The sequence below is a fragment of the Nannospalax galili genome, unplaced genomic scaffold (assembly GCF_000622305.1).
Source record: "Nannospalax galili isolate Female #2095 unplaced genomic scaffold, S.galili_v1.0 scaffold40, whole genome shotgun sequence".
Lineage (NCBI taxonomy): Eukaryota > Metazoa > Chordata > Mammalia > Rodentia > Spalacidae > Nannospalax > Nannospalax galili.
The window spans coordinates 2,450,545-2,465,200 of record NW_008347810.1 but is presented as its reverse complement, the minus strand read 5'-3'; the positions used below and the strand labels follow the sequence as shown (position 1 = coordinate 2,465,200).

The 14,656-nt window shown below is 39.7% G+C and overlaps 1 protein-coding gene across 4 annotated transcripts in view; it reads right to left on the bottom strand.

Moving 5' to 3' along the window:
• The window catches only part of Atp6v1h (ATPase H+ transporting V1 subunit H), a 113,283-nt gene that overhangs the window by 81,527 nt on the left and 17,100 nt on the right, over nt 1-14,656 (bottom strand). For 3 of the 4 annotated variants that reach the window (XM_008844421.2, XM_008844422.2, XM_029568953.1), the window contains 3 exons: nt 14,107-14,220; nt 11,547-11,651; nt 7,700-7,753 (listed from right to left, as the gene is read on the bottom strand). In XM_008844421.2, the coding sequence (XP_008842643.1) occupies nt 7,700-7,753; nt 11,547-11,651; nt 14,107-14,220 (273 nt within the window). The remainder of the gene's footprint in view (nt 1-7,699; nt 7,754-11,546; nt 11,652-14,106; nt 14,221-14,656) is intronic. The other variant, XM_008844423.3, reaches the window with a different exon arrangement.

Sequence of the window (14,656 nt, the reverse complement as noted above, 5' to 3'; positions counted from 1 at the left end):
GGTGGAATGATCTTCCTCCTATTGTGGCAAGGCACTGAACTTTCAGGTCTCTGCATCACCTGTTTTCCATGGGCTGTTGGCCAGTTTCAGTGGGATTCCATCACCACATGGAGGCTGGATCCGGGGCTCTCAGGAGGTCTGCTGAGGTCTCAGCCCCTACACCGGGCAGAGGCCAGATCAGGCACTCTCCTCTATTTTTAAATTTAGTTCTCATTTTGAGAACTAAGATAAATTGCTAATCAGTTTTTAATTTATTTACTTATGTCATCTCCTTCACTAGGAAACTTCTTTAAAAAGATTTATTTTTATTTTATGTGTATGAGTGTTCTGCTTGCATGCATCTAAGTATACCATGTGCATGCGATGCCTGAAGAGACCAGAAGAGAGCATCAGATCCCCAGAAACTGGAGGCTGCTTGAGTGTCTGTAGTGCTGACACTCGAACCCAGGTCCTCCACAAGAGGAGCCAGTGCTCTTAACCACTGAGCCATTGCTCCAGTATGAGAGCTCATCCTGCTAGATAGTTTCCATTTAAACTGTTAAGGTAATTCACTTCTCCAGTAACAAAATATTACTTGTATTCAGACTGACTAAGCCAAAATATTCAAAAAAGAGGTTTTAGATACTCAATGTATTATTTTACAGAATACTCATAATGTCACTCAGCCACAGCTCCTTGTTCATTGTAAAGATTTTATTATTTTCTATAATCAAAACAGGTTTTTCTAACCCTCAAACTAAAAACATGATAAAAAAGAAAAAAATTATTTTTACAAAACAGCTTATTAATATGTATAGATTTTTCAAAGTACTTTCAAATAAAAATAGAAATTATGTATTAAAAGAAAAAAATTTAATAAATGATAAGTTTAAGGATCCAAATAGCTTATTACTATCTCAGTCATTTCTTAAGAAACCCAAGGGTTAATAAGTGATTCAATGTTTTAAAATTGAAACAGTGAGTTAAGAGAAAAAAGGAAAGCAAAAAGCATCCTGTGAAGGACAGAAAGGACAATATATATTAGTGAGGAACCTCTCCTAATACCCAGAACATACATAAAACAAAAAACAAAAAAAGAAGGACAACAACACCTCGGGCTTCGAGGAAAACTTACAGCTAATCCTTCAGTATGTCCAAATTCTGGACAACAGCAGTTAGTATTTGACAATAAAGACGGTGAAACATGTCATTTCCACATTCATACATTTACTATTACAAAAGACATGTTTTGATGGAAGGGAAAAGGAGAGAAGCATCTTAATTAAGCATCTATCATGTCTACATGGAAACATGTCTAAGTCTACAGACAACCTTCTAAGTCTGTACTATCCTGTGCGCAAATAAGGATCAGAATTCCAATGGGAAGGGATACTTTTCCAAGTCCATATAAGTAGATGGTAAAGAAACTCTGAGAAAGCCCAACACAGGCCCGTCCATTACACCCCATTCCCTCTAAGGGTAGGAAGATACCTAATGATCATTACTGAGCAATTTCCATTTACTTCCTGAATTGTGTTGCATGTGCTATCTCACCCTTTCGTGACATCAGGATTGCTCGGGGTGAATGGTTTCATATTTCCTATATGGAGACACAATGATGTATAGAAATACAACAGACATTATTCTAAAGAAACCTTTCTCTCTAGGTTTTGAAAATTAAGGTGTCTTTACCTTTTTATTTTTTAAATTCTAATTTTAAATTTTGCAATTGGTATTGTGTATGCCTAGTGTTTTAATGTGAAACTTCAAAGTTAGTTTCTTCTATGCCTCAACACTTTTGTTTTTCCTCAACACATTTTTAAATTTCTACTTATGTATTTATTTAATGTGCATGAGTCTTTTGCCTGCATGTATATAAATGCACTCAGGAGTGCAAAGCCCACTGAAGCCAGAAGAGGGTGTCAGATCCTCTGGAAATGGAATTACAGGTGGCTGCTAGTCACAATATGGGTGTTGGGAACTGAACCTGGGTCCTCTTCAAGAGCAGCCAGCACTCTTAGCCACTGAGCCATTTCTCCAGCCCCACTTCTCAGCACAATTAAGAGAACATCATTAAGATAATTTTTCAATGTTCCTGAAAATACAAATTCTCATTAAAGTAGAAAACTCCTAACTCAGGGATATAATCACCAACAGAATTCACCTTCCTGGTAAACATGGACTCAGAGGTCCACTGTCTGAAGAATTCCAAAGTCATTCAAGAATTAAGGAATTATAATTTTTATTGGAATAAACACTAAGAGTCAATAATACTGTATCAAAGTGAAACAAATGTTTCAAAGTTACATTTTCAATACTCAGTTTGTTAATGCTATGGTTTAGGTGCAACTAAATTTTCAAAAGACTAAAATATACTATTCATGATTTTGGAATTGTGACATGCTGAGAAAAGAAATCTACATTGCAGTACAAGCCTCTTGTATTAGTTACTTTTCTGTTGCTGTGATAGAAACACTTACCAAAGGAACTTATAAAAGGAAGAGTTTATTTGAGCTTACGATTCCAGGGAAATTACAGTCTGTTATGGCAGGGAGGCATGGTGGCTGGAGGTGGCTGGAGTAGGAGCAACAGAAATTAAGCTCTCACATCTTCAAGCAGGCACAGGAAGCAAGAGAGAAACTGGAGATCGGGCAAGGCCACCCCCAATGACATGCTTCCTCCAGGATAGCCACACCTTCCAAGACCTCCCAAAACAGTGCCACCAACTGGGGACAAAATGTCCAAATACTTGGAGCCACAGGAGACATTTTCATTCAAACCACCATGCCTCTCTTCCACTGAAACTGATTAACAGGCCCAGAAGAATTTAATGTTTCATGGCTATTAAACAGCTCTTAGTAGGATTAGTATAAATACATGTATATAAGGTTTTTTTTTTTGTTTCTATCAGACACTTTAAAAAAATAACAGAAGATGCCATGCTGCATGAGTTACATGCCTGTGATCCCAGTACTCAGGAGGCTGAGCAGGAACTGCTCATTGTAGGCCAGAATGCTCACAGGCAGATTAGTCACAATAACCAAAAAACTTGAGGCAAACTAATATCCATCTATGATAAGATACTATTCATAATATCAATTACCATAGGGCAAGAAGAAATGTTGGCAAATGCACTATGAATACCACAGACACAATGCTGAGCAACTAGATTCAGATTCCTTTACTTGCAGCTCAAAATAAGACCATACCAACTCTAATAACAACTTTTGTAGGAGGGAAGGTGAAAAAGCCTTAATAGGGTGAACCATGATACACCTTATCTCACTGTCTAATAACTGTATATACATGCTAAGTTATGACATTAAAAGGACAGAGAATGCTAGGAATGTAGTTATAGACTTGCTAGGCATACCTGAGGACTCTGGTTCCATCCCCCAAACTGCCACCAAAAAACAAATAAAGAGAAAAAAATAAAGGAAGGAGAACAGAAAGAAGAGGAATAAATCCTGGAACAAGAGTCAAAGTTTCATCACATTATCTTGGGACAATCACTTAACTACGTCAAAACTGTTTTAGTACCAATAAAGGAAAATAATGTCAGCAATACCAAAATTAAAAATCTCCTATCGGCAGGCATGGTGGAACACACCTTTAATCCCAGAACTTGAGGACAGAGTTGTTGTATATCAGCCTGTTCTACCCATGCCAGTGAGGGTCATGTAGTGAAATTTTTTATACATACATATATATATATATATATATATATACAGATATAGATATAGCTGTTATCAAACGGCAATCAGTTTCTATAAAGCACTGCATAATTTTAAGGTTCTCTATTACTGTCACTTGATATTCAGGAACTAGATGCATACAGTCAAGAATTCTCTTGAAATGGGGTTATAAAAAGAAATCCTTTAGTCAAAATTCACAAAATACCTAAGCTAAATTAAAATATAGATTTACAAAAAGTAATTTCACTATTAATTTATAAATCTTCAACAGTGCTTTCAAATCAATATAATTTGCTTAATCATACAATTCAAATCAATATAATTTGCTTAATTATACAATATAATCAAGTATATTACTACTGGGAACCTATTTCAAGGAAAAGGTATTGTTGGCATAAGAAAACATGGTAAGCTTTATAAATCAGTGCTTTACACACAATTCCAAAAATATATCTAATATCTAATGGGTTACCTTATTGCTGTCATTGGTGCTACACTTTCAAAAAGACAGGTAAGAGACAGCATTGTACTCAACACTGCATTTAGCACCACAGTCGCCGATTCCATCATGTTTCAAGACCCCTGGCAGATCTAATGCTACATAGCATTGAGCTGTGTGTGTGCTGGATTTCTATCTTCCTATAGGTAGGTATCTGTGACAAAGTTTAGCTTATAATTTAGGCACAGTAAGCAATTAACAATAATGAAAGTGATAACAGACTACATAAAATTTATTAAAACTTCTGAGTTATTTCTGAGATTTTCCATTTAATATTGTCAGTCTTCACTCACAACCTCATAACTACTGACTGGTTACTCTGGGGCAGACCACAATTTGGAGCAGGCATGCACTGTGTGAAATCCTGAGGCCGCCCACTGATACCTGCTACTTAGGCAGCATTTCTGAGAGACATGCCAACAAAGTAGTAAAGAGCTACGTTGAAGAACAAGATAGAAGATAGCCCTGCCTCTTTGGATGGCTGCAAAGAATCACAGCATCCAATTAAAAACAAAGCAGCAAAACCAATCCCCACTAGCAAAGACCTCCAAACTGCCACAGAAAACAACTGAAGAATTGTGCCTAAAGAAATTCAACTTTCAGGGTGCTCAGTGCCCCTCTAGTCTTATAATGCTATTACTATGTGCTCAAACATGGATGAACCCTAAGAACATTACACCAAATGAAAGAAGCCTGCCACAGAAAATAAAGGGTCACCCATAAAAAGTCCAAAAGACATGACTCCAAGACAGAAAGTAGATGAGCATTTGCCAGGGCTTGAGGAGGAGAGAAGGAATGGGGAAGGCTGTTAACATGTAAAGGGTGTCTTCTTGTTTTGTGGTGTGTTGAGTCATTATGAATTTAGATTGTGCCTATACAATTCCATAAATATAAGTCACTGAACCAATGAATGGATTTTACAGTTCGTGAACTATATTTCAGTAAGACTATGTTTTAAAATCCTAAATGAAATTGAAAAGTTACTTCCTCATTCACACGAGTCACATGTGGGCAGTAACTGCCACAAAGGACAGGACAGATGCACAGAAGCCTTCCAACATCTTAGGACGTTCTATTAGACAGAACTGCTCCAGAGTGCCAAGAGGCAAGTCTTAACAAGAAGGAAGACCTGGAGACTTAAGTCACTCTCTACCAGTGAACAGTAACAGTAGACAGGTCTGCATCAACAGTAGGTTACAGGACACAGCCAGACACCCATGCCGGGAGCTATCTTGTTCTACACAGGCGTAAGGTCCACAAAGGTGGGCGGAGGAAAAGCAAAAATCAGAGGGAAGCAAACATTTCTGACCCAGTCTTTCTAAGCCTTCCACAGCTTAGAGACCACAGCACTCTTGGTGACGGCCACAGCACAGAAGTCCACCTTCAGCTGTGCTGCTGTTAGAAGAAGAGATGACTTAGAATGTGCACTAAAAATCAGCACAGAACTTAGAGGAGACAGAATCCAATGCTATCAGTCATTTTCATAGCCATGTAAAGACAAACTGATATGTTTCAAGGACATTTCATCTATGTATTTTCAATTAAACTGAAATATTTGTAATGATCTACTCCTAACTTAAAATGATGATGCTTCTGTGGACATTTTTGAAAGGTTAAGACTGCACTGGTCTCCTTTTGCAGTGTAAACTTTTGCTTTACACTGCCACCAAGTGGCAATGTTACACAATGCAGTTTACCAAACATTTCACATTGACAGCTTAAAAGCTATTTTAAGGTATAATAATGATATATCAAAACCCTGAACATGCAATGTTAGTTGGAGCAATGCCTAAATATTCAATTCCAGTTAAGCTGCCTCCAAAATTATTCTCTCACTAAGAAATTTATTTCATTAGTGTTTCTAACACTCATCAGCTACAGGATGCATAAAATGTGACCAACACCCTGGCCTAGATCAAAAAAAAAGGGTGGCTACTAAGGGAACCATGAGTAACACAGTGGCAGGTATGTGGGAAGTGCTCAGTAAACAGCCGTCACACTGACTCACCACTAAAACAAAGAGCAACAAAAGAAAGGCTAACACTCCACTCAACATGAAGTCTGCTCTGCTAACTGATATCCACCTGAAACACAAGTCTCCAAGAGAGGTCAGAATACACTTGGGTCTGGGGGCCACTAAAAAAGAATGTGGTGGAAAGTGTCCTTCCTCACAATTGCCTATGATACAAATCCTATTTGGGATTTATGTGCCTGACTCTACCAGATAAGCCACTTACAAACTAATACAATACCAACTCACCCAGTTCTCTTTCCAATACAATGGATAGAAAAGTGCAAAACAGAGTGTCACACAACACAGCCTATCTCTCCTATGCAAGCTTTAACAACTTACAGATACTTTAACAAGTTTGAAAGACAAATTATTTTTGAAAATACCTAAAACAAATAAACACTTTTTCAAAATTTCACACTGGTAGAAACTCAAGTCATAAGAAATGAAGAGTCAATTCACATGACTGCTTAGACGCAATACCTACACCTCCTAGCTGCCGACTACTCTCTCTCCCCACTCTGGCCCCAAAAGAATGTTCATTAGTTCTATACCCTGATTAGAGTCCACATCAGTTTTCCTTTTCTGGCCTAACACACTACTTATCAAATCTTTCCATCTATATCCCGAAGACAAGCTTGTCTGTTGGCTTTCAAAGTGGATTGTGAGGTATTTTCAGTCTTCGAACAAGCATACAGGTATATTCCATTCAGATTATGGCAGCGACAACAATCAATGTGGATGTCAAATTGTTTAGCCAGCTTCACTTAGGTCTACCACAGTCAGCTTTCCGGTGCCCCATCGGTAACCCCATCAAGTTAAGCTACATACACCTCACCACTTCTTTCACCCCAACGTTTCTTTCAACAGGCTCTGAGCATCCTTATTTATCCAAACTTTTTGCCAGTTCCTGAGTAACTGGAACATAGCAGAGTCAAATCATTCCAAAAGGGAAAGATAATGTTAGCCAAGAAAAAGTTTTGACAAGCCATAATTATCCTTAACCTTTACCCTCCTAGAAGTGGGAAGAGACTGACTGCTAAACGGGTCCAAGGTCCAGGTTTGGCTGCCACACGACGCACACAGAGATCTGAGCAGCAAAAGTGTTTTTGTGCCACTGGTTAATGGAATTCCTGTCAACTGAAGCACCTCTTGGTCAGACAGATTATCAGGCAACTGCAGTGTGGCACGAACAGCAGACGTGGCTGCTGCGTACCTGAATTCACACTCTTACTTTGTTTCTGAGATCTAGAGTAAAGTGACCTGAAAAGACAGCAACAAGAAAGGATAAGGCTCATGTTTCCCATCTAAAAGAAAGGTATCACTATGAAACATAAATACTGATATAGTGTTCTGCAACAGAACTAGTCTAACTGGAAGTGGGTAACACATTAGGTCCAAGAATTACGTTTTGGGAACTAGCAAACACTTTCAAAATTTTAAATGCCTATGACACAAAACAATTTGTTTTCAGGGTGTTAAGAAGGCCAGTGAATTAAGAAAGAATGTACTTACATCACTTGAAGAGACTGTTCCTGTTTCAACAGCAACACCGCTACCACGTAGTTTCTATTACAAAATAAATGACTTATTACTTAGTTTTGCTTTTAATTTTACCCATAGCTTTTTCAGCTTACAAAAGGAGCTGGATGAATTTTATAATTATTTTCCCTAATTCTATTTTATAAAGGGCATGAAGATAATAAAAAATATTCTAGCTATCATTATCTTCCACCAGAGAGCATCTTAATAGAATTACAAAAAAATGGAATAATCTGAAGGACAAAATAAATAATAAATAAATAAATAAATAAATTTATTTCACAATTGAAGCTAGCAAAAACTTGTCTCAAGATTTACTAACTGGATGGTTTCCCAGTCTCTCAGGACCCACTAACTGGATGGTTTCCCAGTCTCTCAGGATCCACTAACTGGATGGTTTCCTAGATGGTTTCCTAGTCTCTCAGGACCCACTAACTGGATGGTTTCCCAGTCTCTCAGGACCCACTAACTGGATGGTTTCCCAGTCTCTCAGGACCCACTAACTAGATGGTTTCCTAGTCTCTCAGGACCCACTAACTGGATGGTTTCCCAGTCTCTCAGGACCCACTAACTGGATGGTTTCCCAGTCTCTCAGGACCCACTAACTAGATGGTTTCCTAGTCTCTCAGGACCCACTAACTGGATGGTTTCCCAGTCTCTCAGGACCCACTAACTGGATGGTTTCCCAGTCTCTCAGGACCCACTAACTAGATGGTTTCCTAGTCTCTCAGGACCCACTAACTGGATGGTTTCCCAGTCTCTCAGGACCCACTAACTGGATGGTTTCCCAGTCTCTCAGGACCCACTAACTAGATGGTTTCCTAGTCTCTCAGGACCCACTAACTGGATGGTTTCCCAGTCTCTCAGGACCCACTAACTGGATGGTTTCCCAGTCTCTCAGGACCCACTAACTAGATGGTTTCCTAGTCTCTCAGGACCCACTAACTGGATGGTTTCCCAGTCTCTCAGGACCCACTAACTGGATGGTTTCCCAGTCTCTCAGGATCCACTAACTGGATGGTTTCCCAGTCTCTCAGGATCCACTAACTGGATGGTTTCCCAGTCTCTCAGGATACACTAACTGGATGGTTTCCCAGTGTCTCAGGATCCACTAACTGGATGGTTTCCCAGTCTCTCAGGGCCCACTAACTGGATGGTTTCCCAGTCTCTCAGGATCCACTAACTAGATGGTTTCCTAGTCTCTCAGGACCCACTAACTGGATGGTTTCCCAGTCTCTCAGGACCCACTAACTAGATGGTTTCCTAGTCTCTCAGGACCCACTAACTGGATGGTTTCCTGTTAAATGAGTGCCCTGCACTACCACCATCTGTAGTTTTGGCAAAGCTTTTTCAAATAGATGCCTGATGACAGGAAGATATGCACAGCAATGCCAATGCATGATCTCAACATTCCATATCTCAAATGTTACATAGAAACCACCAAAGAAAATGCAGGGTAAGTCCAGGACTAAGAGTACAAGAGAAACTGATGGTGGACTTTCTGAAAGAAAATATTTTCTTTTGTTTGTAACTACAAGTATTGGGCAAAAGTTGCCATTATAAAGTAAGTGAATAAAATATGCCAACTTGCAACTAACTTGGGCTTTTGAACACTTATCTTTACTAGAATCACAAAAGAAAACATGGTAGTCACATTTAGTACTATTAAAGACATTTTAGCAAGGTAACAAATAAAATATGTCAAATAATGCTAACTTTCTTTACATGAAATTTACAATTTAATCCAGATAGAAACTAAAGGAAGAATTTTCTGCCCAAAGCAAGAAAGACAGTGTGAGCAGAGCCAAGCAGAGACAGTGACCAGACTCAGAAGCAAAGACTTCACTTGGTGCCCTAGGCAGGCCCCTGTAACAGAGAGATTTGCAAAGCAGCAACGTCAAGCCACATCTGAAAGCCAGAGACTGTGCACCAGAAAGGTAGAGAGAAGGCCCTGAAGAAAGTTAAGACCAAGAAGTTCAATTCTAATGAAAACTTTCGAGTCTTTGAAATACTTCCTCCCACTAGGAGAGAAATCTCTCCCCCAGTTGTTGGACATGCCTACAACTGTGCACGCGCTGCACAGATGCTAGTCGTTTCCAGGGGACCTTTCATCTCCGAGGCACGATGTAAACAGCACTGTTAGGAGCAAATTCTACAGTGAAGCTGCCCTCTTCCATACCAGTTTTCATTTAAAGAATTCAGCTAAAATCGTGTCTCAGAAGAAAGCTAAGCTAAAACAAAATGAAGTTCATTTAAAAGTACACTTAACTTCAAAGTAGAAAAAAGAAAATGGGAAAGAAGTATTTCCTATCTACCTAAGCGTTCTGACTCCAAATGATATGCATTTAGAAACTTGAAATTTCATTTTCACATACCCATTTCTGATACTTTTTAGGTATCTCACCAACTCAGTAAAATATGCAGATTGATGGCTTTAATTTTAAAGACTGCAAAATTAAGCCTTTTGTAAACGCTGACATTACAAAGGTTTACTTTCATTCAAAACATTCTAAAATATCTCTACCCAAATAAAAGGGCATTGGCCCCGCAAAAAGACAGGCAAGAAGACAAATAAAGGAGCAAAATGTCAGATGTTTCACATGCCTCAAATTACAATCTATTAAAATAATATTTATTTGTAACCTAAAGTTGATGATACAGTAGCTATAAATATTATTTTTCCTACTTTAATTCCTCTATGTCACCCACTCCCACAAGTTCTACTTTTTCTTCCCCAGAACACTCTTCCCCATGTAACCTTCATTTCTTTCCTTTTGTTAAGAACCAGTCCTACCACACTTCCAACTTACCACCTAACAGCCACTGGTAGTCAAAAAGAAACACTTCACAGAACCATCTAAATGCACTGCTCTTGCCCTATTCTAAGGAACCAAGAAGATAACTTGTCATTTTCCCACACATTACCCAAATAAGTTCTCTTTCCCCACAGAAAAGCAGAGCTAGAGAAACCTGGGAGCAACCAAGGTGAGCACCATGCACATGCCATGTCTTACTGTGGGCCTCACTGTCTAATCCCACAGCCTCATTATAATACCGTGGGTAATGAGCCACTGTGTAAGACAGGTCTACACCACAGCTGGACTGGGCAACTCGGGCTTGCTCAGGGACCTGGAAGCCTGGTGCAGACTCTTGGCCAAGGCAAGGACAAGCAGACTGACTAATGGTCTATAATGTGCTAACTACAATTTCAAACTCCTCTGGCAACACCCAAGATCAATTTATTGATTGGTGCAACCAGCTTAGCCTGGTTATGTGAAGAAAACAGGGTAACTTTTCTCACCAGAAATCCTCCAGAGCTCTTTCCCAAACCAAGATTTCTCACACAGCCTTTGGTGGCTCAAATTCCTCGGCTAAGATGGGAGCTGCACCTGGAGGCTTCTGGCTCCAAAGCTCACCCACACTTTCTCTCCCGAGGCACCACTTCTTTTCCTATATCCGGAGCTTTATGTGAACACACTCACTGAAGTTCTTTCTGCAGATCCCATCAGTGCTCCAAGCTGTGCACTGCTGGTAACCGCCTGGAAGGAAGGTAGTGCCCAACCGCTGAGAAGCAAGAGCAGGAGACCCCAACTGGCAGGGAAAGAGCAGGTGACCCCAAGTGGCAAGGCTTTATGAACCCAGTCAGAGAGACCAAGGCAAAGCCTATCACCACAGCCAACAGCAGCTGGGCTGACTTAGCATGCTCAAAATGGCATTATCTTAGCAAAACACTTTTTGTAATTTAACATATTTGCCATAAATACCTTATAAGAACATGGATGTTATATTTCTTTCAAAGATACTAAAGGAAATATATTACCTGTGAACTTAGCTGAGTTTTTATCCAATTGAAATAATAATTTAAGTCACTGCCTTCCATCAATTCTTTCCCCCAAGCTGCTAACTTGGCAATAATTCTTGCTGCCTGAAAAAAAAAAAAAAAGAGAAATACATCTGAATACCAATCACATCATAAACCTTAAAAGTCAAATCTTATCACCACTTTGCTGGATGATTTTTATAACAATTACTGAAAAAAAAAAATAGTTATCAGGGCTGGGGAGATGGCTCAGCCAGGAAGAGGGTGCACTGCTCTTCCAGGGGACACCAGTTCAGCTCCTAGCACCCATATTGGGCAGCTCACAACCACCCTGAACTCCAGCTCTGGGGGACCCAATGACTCTGAAATCCACAGGCACTTACACTCCCATACACATACACACACATATACCTATAATTGAAAAAAATAAAGCTTTAAGAAATTACATAACAGTCCCTGGATTATTTAGCATTTCAAAAGTAATATTTGGAGCCAAGGTGGTGGCTCACACTTATAATCCCAGCACTCTAGCACTGCGGAGGCTGAGACAGGAAGATCATCGTGCATTTGAGGCAAGCCTGGGCTACACGTGATGGAAAAAAAAGATAATGGATTCATTTTAAGACAAGCAAAACTTGACAGCAGACAACAGAAGTCGGGCAGGACGGCTCAGTGGTGAAGTGTTTGCCAACAAACCTCAGGACCCAACCTACATGGCAAAAGAAGAAACCAACTCCCAAGTTATCCTCTGACCTCCAGACATGCACTGTGGCATGTGCATCATGCATATTCACACATACAAATAAATACATGAATAAACAAATAAATGAAATAGACAACTGATTTAGGATTCCTATTGGAACTGAGGCACTGAAAATATCTTAGCTGTGTGTGTACAAGCAAAAATGGAAAAGACAGAAGAATACAACACCTGACATTCCTATTCTAACACAAACTCCATCAGCACATGGTAACCCAACACCTTTCGCAGTTTGAAAGACTAGCCAGAAGAAATTTAAATCAAGAAGTTAATTTAGGGACTGGGGAATGTAGCTCAGTTGGTAGGGTGCTTTCCTGGCATGCATAAAGCCCTGGGTTCCCAGCTTTGAATAAAATTGGCATGTCAGTGCACATTGGTATCCCAGCACAGGGGAGATGGGAGCAGGAGGAGCAATAGCCCAAGGTCACTGTCACTTATTTAGCATGTTGGAAGCCAGCCTGAGACTTCCTCAAAGAAAAGAAAGAAGGTTACTTTGAGGTCTAGGAATGTAGCTCAGTGGCAGAATACTAATCTAACGTGTTCAAGGCCCTGGTTTTAATCACCAGCACTACAAATCACAAAGAGTTAATCTGGATATGGCTTCACATTCAATGAGTCATGTCCTAACTATATCTACAGCAGCTGTGTAACACTAGGAGGACTTTAAAGCAGGCATCCAGGCAGTGAAAAGAAACCTCTGCAATCAGGAGAAAACACAGCCTTGCTGTTTAAAAAATTACTCCTGAGTCAGGCATGGTGGCACACGCCTTTAATCCCAGCACTTGGGAGGCAGAGGCAGAGGCAGGCAGATCTCTGTGAGTTCAAGGCCAGCCTGGTCTACAAAGTGAGTTCCAGGACAGCTGGGGCTACAGAGAGACCCTGTCTCAAAAACAAACAAACAAACAAAAATAATTATTCCTGAAAAAAAATGCAGGTTTTCATTTTTGTCTTTTTGAGACAGGGTCTCCCTGCTGGATACCATAAAATAGTCTTCAGTGTTGGGGTTCCAAACACAGCCATCAAAACAGGAGTTTTAAAATATTAAAAACTAGTCAATTACTTACTGAAAATATGAGACAATAGTTATTTCAAAGCAAAATTTAATTTCTACACAGTAAATGTGGTTTCCTTATATGGAAAATCTGGAGCAGTTCACACATAAACTCACCCAGTATTTGGATGCTGATCAACTCATTCATCTAAAAACTTCATAACTGTAAGAGAGCAACACTATCGCCTTTAACTGCTCACATCTCTTTTTTATTCAGTACCATTAAGGAAAGTAGTTCCTCTTCTAGAAGCACATAAGCTAAGTCATAAATGGACCAAGGTTGTTTCTTACCCACATTAGAATGTGACCACAATTTTATAAATCAATCTAAAAACTTTCAAGTCGCTTCTTATTTATATCTTGTGTGCACATATGTGCATGTTGTAGTCTGAATGTGAAATGTGCCCCACCCCCTCATGGGTTTGAGACCCTGGTCCCCAGCTGGCAATGCTGTTTGGGGAAAGCATGGAACTTTTAAGAGGGGAAGCTTCACTGAAGGAAGTGGGTCACTGACAGTGGCTTCAATTTTTATAGGCTGGCCCTGCTTCCCTACACTGTTTCCTGATCTGAGATATGAGCAGACAGCTGCCACATGTCGAGTCTTCCCTACCATGATGGGTTACAATCCCTCAAAACTGTGAGTTCAAATAAACCTCTCCTCCCCCAAGTGGCTCCTTGCAATTGTTTTGTCAAAGTGACAAGAAAAGTATACAACACACATAAAACAATGTCATCAACTCCAAACTCACCATATGAACAGTAAAGGGATCCTGGCGATTCAACATTGGCAGAAAATACGGCCAAGCAGTGCTCTTGCTACGTTTCGCATAGTCAAAGAAAACGCTGACACGCTGGTGATTTTCCTAAAGGAGAAAAAGACATAAGAATTGTGCCCTGCTTCTCACCTGCCTGTGTTGTCTCATTGGTGTGTTCTTTCTCCATTCTATGTATATAATTTGTCTTTGTCATTACAACTATGGGGTAAAAGGGGGTGTGGGTGGTAGAAAGATGACTGCACAAATTCACCCTTTAATGACTATGACTGCTTTAAATCACCAGGTTTGGGACCATAACTTATATTTCTACTTAGCTTATACCTCTGCCCTGCTACTGTCAACACTGTCTTACTTCTGCCAATACCAGAGTGTGAATACTCTGTCTGCTAAACAAAGGATATAGAAAATGGGAAGGGAACAAAACAGCGAGATGAAAGATTAGTCCAGAAATTCAAAACCAAAGTGTAGTGTTCATAATAGATAGATAGATAGATAGATAGATAGATAGATAGATAGATAGATG